Source organism: Pollicipes pollicipes, unplaced genomic scaffold, assembly GCF_011947565.3.
Source record: "Pollicipes pollicipes isolate AB1234 unplaced genomic scaffold, Ppol_2.1 Scaffold_2555;HRSCAF=2994_pilon_pilon_pilon, whole genome shotgun sequence".
Taxonomy (NCBI): Eukaryota; Metazoa; Arthropoda; class Thecostraca; order Pollicipedomorpha; family Pollicipedidae; genus Pollicipes; species Pollicipes pollicipes.
In genome coordinates, this window is record NW_023596136.1 from 38,829,879 (window position 1) to 38,840,821 (window position 10,943).

At 57.0% G+C, this 10,943-nt stretch overlaps 1 protein-coding gene across 2 annotated transcripts; it reads right to left on the bottom strand.

Annotated features, from left to right (window-relative positions):
* Positions 1-1,182: 1,182 nt before the first annotated feature.
* On the bottom strand, positions 1,183-10,676 carry LOC119102245 (serine/arginine-rich splicing factor 5). 2 transcript variants are annotated; one of them, XM_037225613.1, is made up of 10 exons: positions 10,483-10,676; positions 8,169-8,294; positions 7,849-7,919; positions 6,874-6,957; positions 5,863-5,932; positions 4,759-4,832; positions 3,916-4,155; positions 3,409-3,642; positions 2,841-2,915; positions 1,183-1,492 (listed from the first exon to the last, which is right to left on the bottom strand). In XM_037225613.1, the coding sequence occupies exons 2-10, from the start codon at positions 8,292-8,294 to the stop codon at positions 1,381-1,383; spliced, it is 1,086 nt and encodes a 361-aa protein (XP_037081508.1). In that variant the 5' UTR covers positions 10,483-10,676; the 3' UTR covers positions 1,183-1,380. The 2 variants fall into 2 exon arrangements, with proteins under 2 accessions (XP_037081508.1, XP_037081516.1); XM_037225621.1 differs by lacking the exon at positions 6,874-6,957 and having other exon boundaries at positions 10,483-10,674.
* Positions 10,677-10,943: the final 267 nt, after the last annotated feature.

Below are 10,943 nucleotides of genomic sequence, written 5' to 3' on the forward strand. Positions count from 1 at the left end.
TACGTTGGCCTATGGCTGTGCACCTGATGCGAGTTACTCGGCAGCTGAGAGATGCTCCCCAGGTGACAAACATGACCAGAGCACGTACGGGCTGGGCGCACCGCATCAGTTCGAGTAATTCTTCACAATGCCCTTACAGAACAATTTTAACATTGAGGACGTAGAAACGGAATCTGATCTGAAAGAGAATGCAGCTCATGGACGTGGCAACTCACGCACACTGCGCAGCACGATCGACAGAGGTGCACGAAGTGTTAGCGTGCGAATGCGACACGCGCGAGTTGAGCGTCCCAGTATTGTAGGGAAGATGGTACCCAAGCAGGAATATTTCCTTCACGTCGTAATTCGCCCTTTCCAGTTGCCATGTCTGCCTTCGCATCGATCAGTAACGAACAAAATCAGCGATGAGTAAATCTTCGTTATCAGCGCGATACACCCGTAGTTCACTTATACGCTGCATACAGGAGTGACTTCCAAATGATGGAAACTGTTGTTTTTGTTGCGCGGGCGTTAATTCCCCACGCGACGTCCGACGATCTGAGCTTTTCACACGACACGCCGGCGCGGCAGAAACCGAACAGGTCGAGATGAGAACGTCGTCGAGAACGTCGAGACCTTAGGCCGTCTTAACTAGAGGACTTCGCCGGTTGGGAAAACCCAGGGTACCCGTGTGCAATGAGTATCGGGCTGGATTGGGTACAGATTGCGGCAAAACTGCAAGTAGGAGTGTATGTATGGGTCAGTTACGAAATCTTGATTGAATGCTTCGGTAGCGCGCGGGCACGGGCACAGCCTCATGGTTAGCGGGTGGGCATGGGCACAGCCTCGTGGGTAGTAGGTAGGCATGGGCAAAGCCTCGCGGGTAGCGGGCGGATTGGGCAAAGGAAATCGTACGCGCAAAAGGCCTATCGTACTATCGCTGTAACGTCGGGCGCCCGCGGCGCTGGGAGCCGGCCTTTGCCCTTCAGCCGACCTCCACAGGGGTCACCCGACACCGACACCGGGCCACCTCCAGCTGGGCTGCGGCGCGGCCCGCCGACAAAGCGCCCGACAAGAATAATATCTGCGCACGGCCCCTGACCTATGCCTGTCCGGTTCACGTTGCGGCTTCCTCCCAGTCTACCCACCGGCAGCGTGCTGGCGGCCGGCGGCCTGACCCCGACCCAACGGTCACACAGCACAGACTCGAGACGTGTTTTATTAACCCATGTACAGTTCGTCGGTGAACACTGCCGACCACTCCCCACACTGATGCCACCTCGCCGGCGTGCGGCCTCCGCGTGCCTCCACATTCTCAGACTCCTCAGCCTCCCGCCGTCTGCCTCCCCGCCTGGCACCGCTGCCCTAAGGGGCGGTGCCAGGCCGCCTCCCTCCTCGCGCTCAGTCGTCACCGCCCTCCTGGCCGTCGTCGCCGTTACGTCGGTCCGGAGAGCCGGCATCGGCGGGCGCGTCGCAGCGCGAGCCGGAGCCGGAGCGGGAGCGGGAGCGAGAGCTGTCGGCAGATGGCGCGCCCGATCAGTCGCCAGAGAGCGGTGGCCGCCGTTGGGGATCAGCCAGCCAACGGGAGGGGCTCTCAGATGAGCGCCGCAGCTGCAGCAGCGAGACGGCACCGTTCGGCGACATGAATAGCATCAGAAGCAGGCGGTGGTGATAATGCAGCAAAGAGACATAGAGAACAAGCACCGAGCAAGACAGGCAGGGACGGCACAATGGTCGGCCACATCGGTGGGCGGCGATGCGAGAACCGCGAGGTGGTGCGAGCTCGGCGCAGTAGCGTGGAGACACGGACCTGCTGCCGCCGCCAACACTGGGCATAAACATACAAGCGCTCGGACAACACTGCGCAGATGGGGAGAAAAACGGATGGCTGTACCAGAAGGTAGAGAGCTTGTAGGTTAACAAACAAACCCAACACACAAGCGTCCATTGTTCCAGGGTGCACCAAGCTACACCACACTAGCATCTGGTGCAGCCGCACTGGGGCTGGACATGCCATGGGAGGTGGGAGAAAACGCCGCGACGCACATCCTCCTTCGGGATATGCATGATGCACAGACACCACAGGGCGGAAAACTGAAGCACATTTTGTGGGGTACATCCGCTTGTTGGACAGTTCAAAGCACAATTAGGTCTGGCTGCCACTTCGTAGTGAACTAGCACTGAAGGACGACGCAAGGTATCCATAGAAAAAACGAGAAGACTCATAGCAGCCAAACAAAGTAATCCGCATGAGGTTATGTCCCCATTTCGAGAGATATCTTTTAAGTCGCCCAGCGATAACCCGTCCGTTCGATATCTTCAAAACATGCGCCAGACCATGGACACCGTCTCCAAGGACAAGCATCGCCGTCCTGGGCGTCTGAGGTCTTGGCGCACAGCACGACGTCTGCGCCGAGCAGCCACCCGCCGCCGGACCACCCCACAGGCGGACAGCACGCGCAACCCCGCGGCACGACCGCGTGCGGCGCCAGCCGAGCGCACGCCACCGCCGGCACCGGACTGGCCCCGACCCGGCACGGTTCGGTGCCCGACGCCCCACACCCCAACCCCGGCGCGGCACTCACACCGGGCATGAGACGGCCCCACTCCGTCTACCCGCTGCCGAAACGGCGTCAATGACTGATGCAAGAGCCCAGTTCGGCTGCAGCCGCCCGATGCCCCACCGGAACCCTGGCACGCCCCAGTTAGCATCGCGTCGCTGTCCCGTGAGCACCCCGACACGGCACCAGCATTTACTCCCAACCCGCTGTGACACTCAGCAGCTCTCCATTATTCCACAGGATTTTGAAGGCGCTAACGCAACACCGTGCGGACAAAGAACAGAAAGAGCCAAGCCTTACCGGGACTTGCTCCTGGACTTGGACTTGGAGCGGGACTTGGAGTGCGACTTCCTGCCATTGTCCTTGGACTTGGACCTGGATCAAGCCAAAACTCTGGTCAGGAACCCTGCACCTCAGTCCACATCGCTAACACAGCTGTAAGGAAATGACGTGCCGCATGTCGGGCATGCACGAACGTTCCTTCCGAAACCTGGGAACGAACAGTAACCGAGCAACTAAACAGTGATTTCGATTAGCTGATATAGCACCAAACCAATGAACAAAAAGGCGTCTCGAGTAATCAACAACTCAAGTGTTGCATACAAGTACTTCGAACCCATAACAAACCGCGGAACATCGAGCGCCAGAAAGTGCGTCCGAATGGTGCGCACACCGGCGCGCAGCAGCCGCCTCCGTGCCAGCAATAGCTCAGCGGAACGCAGCCTCACACACACGCAGGCGGGCGGCACGCCAGGGGTGGGGACGGGACGGGGGGCGTCTCAACCGGCCGTGCCCGCCCGCCGGCCTCTCGGCGCTGGGCCGTCTGCCGGCCGCCGCGGCGCTCGGCCGAGCCACAAATTTAGCTGACCTGGACTTGCGCTCGGCGGACTTGGACTTGCGCTCGGCAGACGCCGACCTGCGCTCGGGCGACTTGGACTTGCGCTCGGCCGACTTGGACTTGGATCTGCGTTCCTTGGACTTGGACCTGCGATCACCGGACTTGGATCTGCGGTCTCCGGACTTGGATCTGCGATCTCCAGACTTGGATCTGCGATCTCCAGATTTGGACCTGCGGTCGCGGGACTTGGACCGCGACTTGGATCTTCGCCGGCAGGGGACAGACGGTGTGCGTCAGCAAAGCATCGCCAGCCGCGGCCCGAGCTCCAGGGCGGGCGCTCGGCAGGTGGGCTGCACAGTCGACACAAGCCACAAACTACCACGAACAAACTCAAAAGACTACGGCACTACACACTGTACAGCCGCCGGCGGGGAAGGGGCGCGGCGGCGGCGGCAAAACAGCCAAGCCGAACAGAGGAAAGCGGGCCAAGCCGGCGGCACCGCCAACCCCGCCCGGCCCCGGGTGGCGACAGCTCACCTGGAGCGGTCGCGGCTGCGGTCCCGGCTGCGACTGCGGCTGCGGCTGCGGCTGCGACTCTTGCTGCGGCTCCTGCTGCGCGAGCGGCGGCGCGAGCGCGAGCGGCTGCGGCTGCGGCTGCGGCGGCGCGACGAGCGCAGAGAGTCGTCGATGAGCCGGATGCGGCGGCCGTTCAGCTCCGTGTCGTCCAGCTTGTCGATGGCGTGCCGCACGTCCGAGTAGGAGGCGAACTCCACCACCCTGGGGCAGGTCGGCCGTCACCACTGGGGTGCTACACCACGCGGCCGTCAGGGCAGCGCGGCCAACTCCGACGCCACCCAGGCATCACGTGGTATCCACCGCCCTGGCGGACAGAAACGGTGACGAGGGGGCACTACAGCTGCGACGTACGCCGCCAGAGACCGAACTCCACCATGCTGGTGGAAGTGGGGAGTCATCAGAGGTTATGCCACGGTAGTTAGCACGGCATGACACCCGAGGCCTGCCGGCCACTGGCAAGAGGGCGTCACTGAAACCGGACACATGTGTTGCGGGCATTCGAACCGCAGCAATGCTGAGTGCGGCCCACAGCGACGACCAGCGGCCCATGCCACTGTGGTAATACGCACAAAGTGTTAGGAAGTCGAGCAAACAATTCAACAACGTCACATTAACTGGTCAAGGCAAGTACAAAGATATTAAACCAGCCTTGAACTCGAAGGCAAACTGCACAGACCACGAACTCCAATGCAGACAGAGCGTCACCCAGCCCACAGGCTCGGCAGGCTTCACGGTAGCGTGCCGACCCCGAGCCGGACCGCCTGCCGCCAGCGCCGCACGGCCGGCGGCGCGCGCGCCACTCACCCCTCTCCGCGGTGGTGCTTGTGTGCGTCGGCGTAAGTCACCTCGCCCGCCTGGCGCATGTAGTCCTTGAGGTCCTGGCGACCGGGGACAGGCGACACGGCGTCAGGCGATCGGCTCGCGCGCGGCGCCAGACGGGCAGACAGACCGGCGGCCGCTTAGAGCGCAGAGCGCGCGGAGGGCGCGCCTCCAGGGACGCAGCACCAGCAAGCGAGACCGCGCTTTGTCCGTGATGCGCGCAAACGCGGCAGATAAGCGGACATACTAGGATGCTGCTTGACGTATGCTAGCGACGTGAGCACCACGTGAGAGAATGCACTGAGCAACCAGCACCCTACCGTTCTGACTAAGCGACACACGGTCTGCTAATGATACATTTGATATCAAGAGCGGAGGCTCGGCGGCCGGGTCTACGCGCCGAGGCCGGTGAACACGGAAAGCGAACAAGGACGCCGGTGTCGGGCTCAGCGGGACGGCGGTCCGAGGACGCGGGCTGGTCGGCGGCCGCCGCGGGCGGGGGCCGCCGGGTCGGGACGGACGCGGGCCGGGGCGACAGACAGAAAGACGGATGCGGAGAGAAAGAGAGAGACACAGAGAGCGAGAGAGAGAAAACGGATCTGCGGCGCCGGCTACAGGGCGCGTCGGCGGGCCGTACCTGGGAGTCAGCGAGCCGAGCCAGCCAGCGGACCCTCAGAGCACACACACACGCGCCTCGCATCGCACAGCACCAGAGCGCCCGTCCGCGGCGGCGGCCGGCGGCGGCGGCCAGCCAGCGCCGACCCTCTCGTCACCGACTACCCTCAGTCATCAGTGGGGACATCTCAGGCTCCGCGTGGCCATCGGACACTCTTGAAGAGAACGGTCAGCTTCAGTGGCCAGTCCACAACCGCACACAACGCCCATCGGCAACAGAGGCCGCGCGCACGGCAGACAGCGCTCAACGACATGGCGGCGAACGCATGGCAACGGCATAATCCAGTCTCAGCACGAGTGACACACAGACTGAGGCCCGCGAGCGCCGCCGCGGCGCCCGGACGGCGCCGGGCGCGACAGGCGGCGACACCGGCGCGCGGCCGACCCGCGACCGCCGTCGGCCAGCGCGCGTACCTGCCAGCTGACACGCGAGCTCAGGTTCTCGACGATGAGCCGGTTCTCGGTGCGCGTGGGCGGTCCATACCTGCCGGCACAGCCAGCCCGTCACAGTCGGCACGCCGCCGCCGCCGGCGCGGCCGCGCGCGAGCGACGCGGCCGACGAGTCGTCGCCTCCCCAGCCGCCGGCCTGCTCGCGGGCGCCGACCGGCCGACGTCGTGGCGGGTGTCACGTCGCGCTGCAGTGGAGGGCTGCCGACTCCGGGCCGCCTCGGACCAGTGAGCTGGTCCAGCGCCGAGCGGAGTCAGACGCGGTTCAGGCCCGGGCTTTCAGGGTCAGTCGGGGCGCTCCGGTCGGCGTCAGGGGCTCTGACCAGGATCAGGGGCTCAGGCTGTGCGCTGTCCGGTCGCCCGGATGATCTAGGGGCACCGACAAGTGCTCCGGTCAACGCAAGTTCACGTCACAGGCACGTGGCCAGGCAATCGCCAAGAGATCAGGCGACCGTCAGGTGTCCAGGTCAGCGGGTACTCATGTCCTCGCCAGGAGATCGGGTCACTGTCCCGGTCGGGCGAGTACTCAGGTCACCGCGAAGCGCTCCAGTCGGGCCCCTGCCAGATGAGCTCACGACCCCGCCAGTCGGCGGCAGCGGTTCATGCCGTCGGCAGTGACCCACGTCGGGACGGACTGGTGTCTCCATCCGCAAGTGCGTGCCGCACCACACCTCCGTCCACCTGCTTGACCTCGCGTCCGGGTAACCGGCCGCGGCCGACGTCGACGGGCCGATGGCGCAGCGTGACCCCCGGCCCCGCCCCGAACCGACCCGACCCGCCCCACCGCTCCTGTGGTCGCCGCCGTGGCGCCGCGCGCGCCGGCGCACACCTACTTGGTGTTGCGTCCGGGCGACGGGCTCGGCCGCGGCTGCCGCCGCCGCCGAAGCGGTCGCGGTTTCTGCGGGCCGCGCGCCCGCTCCAGCGTCACTCTGCGGGCCAAGAGAGGGGCGGTCTGAGCTAGGCGGCCGGCTCACTCACTTGTTGCTCCAGGCCGAGGGGCGGCGCGCGCCGTAGTAGTCGTCGTAGCGGCGCGACGGCCCGCGCGCCGACTCCACCGTGACCCTGGCGGCACGGCGCGGGCGGCCGGTCAGGCCGGCGAGGCGCGCGGAGGAAACCGGGCAGGTCGGAGCTGGGGCAAAGGCCAGGGGCGGAACTAGGCAGAAGGGACACGGCTAGGAAAGGGGAGGGGGAGGTGAAGCAGAATGGGGGAGGGGGGGCTACGTGAGCAGGACGGGTCGAGCAGCAGGGAAGGTGGAATGTGTCAAAGGAGAGAAACACCTGTAACGGTTTGAGCCTTTGGGTGCAGCAGCTACTTAGGTTAAGAAACATGGCACAACACACATGATAGGGAGAGGTAATGGCAGAGGACAAATGGGCCACCTCGAACATGCGGTGCAGGACGCTTAGGGGGTCGTGCCTGCAGCAACAAGGGAAATGATGACAGACAGGTCAGAGGATATGCCACTGGCAGAGCACATGATGGGTGAGGAATGACAAACAGGACAGGCTCAATGGCATGACTCCAGAAGGCAGGGCAGACAGGACCTGGCAGGCAAAAATGATCAGGTTATGGCTGAGGTTGGAACAGCAGCCAATCCAGAGCCTCTGCATGGAGAGAGGGCTCCTACTGGAAACCTTCAGCTGCCTTCATGTAGTGTGTGATGAGCTGGTTGTTGTCGGAACGGTGCAGCATTTTTGCACCCGGTTCCAGCTCCTGTGTGAAGAACACCCAGCAGCACCAACCATCCTGATCTGCATCCCAAAAAGGAAGTGGCTGGTCAGTCAGCTCCTCAGCATCCCCAGCAGTCTGTAGTGCATTCATAACATGGAAAATGATCACAGTTGGATGATTACACTCACATGACCATGAATGAACAGGATGAGCCTGGTGTGTTAAGCTACAAACTGGGAACTACAACAGTTGCTAGGTGCATATGTTGATGTAAGACATACCTGGCACCCAACAGTTCTCTTCCATTCAGCTCATACACTGCGTCGTCAGCATCCCTATTATCTTCAAATTCCTGTAACAAGGACATATGGAGGGTCTGTCAGACTTTTTGTGAGGGGTTGACAGTAAAAGCTGTGTATGGTAAGCATGGCAGTATGGTACATCAATATATTACAACAAAGAGGCATCCACAGGATTATGTCTGGACCACACCTGAAATACAAATATATTATCACACTGATACATCCTTTGTGTAACCAAGAACAGAAAGTATGTACAAAAAGGCCAAGCAATAAGCTATAATACTAAACCTTCAACTTACCACAAACCCAAATCCATTCTTAATGAGAACATCCCTGATTCTTCCATACCCTTTGCAGAACCTTTCAATGTCTCTTTCTCTGCAGCCATGTGTCAGGCCACCTATGTAAACTCTTGTCCCTGGCATCTGAAACAACAAATGGTTAATCAGCTGAGTGAAGCTGCCTTCAGTGATCTTCAAGCCTTGGTTTGTACACCAAACACATCACAGGATATCTGCTATGCTTCATATGTAGCCTAACTCACCAAATATATCTTTGGTCTCACTCACTACAGTATTTCATTAACCATCCTCACAACCTATGCAAATAAATATTGCTGAATGCTTTCCTACCTACTTGTAGGCTTTCTTGGGAGGCAATGAAAGGCATTAAAATACTTAAATATTTTTTCACTGTACCTGGCAATTCCAACTTCTGCTGCCAAAATGTTAGAAATCATCAAAATGAATGCCCTGCTTTACTGGCCATGTAACACAAATGGTTGTCATACCAGGGACCATATCATTAAGATATTTCTGGTGCAGTCCATACTGGACTCGCAAGGAAAGCCACAGCAATCCTGCCTAAAAGCACAAGCCTCCCAAGCATGATTCCTGTTTAAAGATCATGTCAACCATGCAACTGTCTAATCAAGATTGATTGGGCTAACTGTCAATAAAAAAACTGAGGATCTAGTCTACACCTCCAAAATTCACCACAGTTTGAGTGGCAAGGGGTCAAGTTGGTCTTCAGTGCAAATATTTTACATTGACACTAAATGCCATTGGAGCAAAGTTTGCATGCCTGCTGACTTGTCTCAGAGATATACACCATGCAAATGGGGAAAGGGCATTATGGGAAAGTCAATGCCAAACTATGTATGACAGTCATATCTGGTCACTGAACATTTATGAGAATGATTTCCAGATAAAACTGTTGTCAAATAAGCTCTCAATCAGTGTTGTGTAACATAACACAGCAATGTCATAATCAAACTGATACATCAGGGAGTATTTTCACTGCACAGAGAACTGTGCTGTCTGTAGCAATCTTTTCCACCTAAAAATTATACATTTACAAGTGGGCTTGCTGTATCATATCAGATGATTGCTTTCATACCTTTACCTAACAAACATTCCCTTAAAATATACTTGGTATAATTGCTTCTCAGAATGCAAATCAAAGCACCTTAACATTTACTAACTATCCAAATCCAAGCACGGAAAAAAAACAATCCGAGACAGGAAAAAATTCACCCTGGGAACGCTGAGCCAATATTCATTCTTCTGACACACACCATTAGAATTGTTATTGTATTGTGCTACATGACTGACCAGTTCAGACATATTTGCACAACACATTAGTTATGGCAATTATCATTCCAGCTACTTATCTTAAGATGTTCACATTTCTTGAATGATGGCCAGAAAAAATTGGATTCAGTTCAGACTATATTCTTACATGTGCTGATTGCGAAACAATCAACCACCCATCATCTAATGTGCAAGAAATTAGTTAAGGACACTTAAGTTGTATGCAACATCAGTATGCTGAACCATGTGCTCATGTTAGCCACACTCAGGCAGGCAAGGCCAACTATGCTGGATTTTCTAACAATTTTCATGTGATAATATTTTGGAGGTATGTTCATCTGATATGATATTTGAAGTACAATTCCTTCAAGCATTGACTCTCTTTGTGATGAAATTAATACAATGAACTCTGAATGCTTAGATTTACAGTGTATACCTAGGTATGTACATGTAGATGTCAAATGTAGGTATGAGCTGGAATTGTTGCTGTGATTGCACTTCTATGCAAACATGATGTGTGTAACTAGCACTTTCTATCTACCAATCATTAATCAAGCATACCAAAGTGCATTTACAATGCAGTAATTGCCAGACATGAGTAAATTCATAAATACATGTGCATCTCATGACAGCACAGGGCAAATAGTGATCAGGGTACTGATGTCACCTGCGGTATCATACCAGATGTCAAAATGTGATTTAAACTGCTGTAACTGGCAAAAATGAGTCACAAATCAGTTTTGTTTCAGAGGACGATGTCAAATCCCTTGTCAACAGAACAGTAACACAAACAACAGGAGGCAAGTATATGAGTGGTGTTCATGGCAAAATCCACTTAGCAAATATCCAAGCATAGCAAGGTTATACTGCAGGTTAGAAACAGCGTACAAATTGAGACCTGAAGATAGCCAAAAACGGAGCCATGCTGTCTGGTCAACGGATCACAAAAGTGCGCCCAAATATGGATACATAGACGCTCCCTCTGCGCCAGCTCCCCACGCAAATCCGCGACTAATCTCACCTTGTATCTGGATATCAGCCACCGTCCGCGCACTAACACTTCCTCTGCAGGCCCAGAAGTAACTTAAAGCATCCGATGAATGCAATAATTAACGGTTGCTCTATAGCCACGATCTTACGGCCCCCGCTCCAATGCGCACTTCCCTGACCGGAAACAGCTAGAATCCCGCTCAATATGGCGCGGTTTCCACAACAATCCGATTTAGAGGATGGAGACGCTTACAGCCATAAACGCACTTGCATTTAATTCTGACAGTCCTGGTGGTCAGAGCGACTTAAAGCCGAGTCAGGCAGGAGTATTTCACGTAAAGTTAGTAAAAGTATTACAAGAAGCATTCATACAAACGATGTCTTCACCAAAACCATATAGCGGCAGAAGGCGTAAAGAAACGCTTCATCTCTATTTTAATGGCGATGCTAGGCCTGGGGGCGGCGTGTGGCCGGGTTTGGGGATGGGGATGT

Coding starts and splice junctions, on each gene's coding strand:
- LOC119102245 (XM_037225613.1), bottom strand. CDS start 8,294: ATGCCAGGGACAAGAGTTTACATAGGTGGCCTGACACATGGCTGCAGA. Junction 4,833..5,862: donor GCTCGCGTGTCAGCTGGCAG/GTACGCGCGCTG, acceptor CCCGGTCGCCAG/GACCTCAAGGACTACATGCG. Junction 4,156..4,758: donor AAGCACCACCGCGGAGAGGG/GTGAGTGGCGCG, acceptor GACCTGCCCCAG/GGTGGTGGAGTTCGCCTCCT.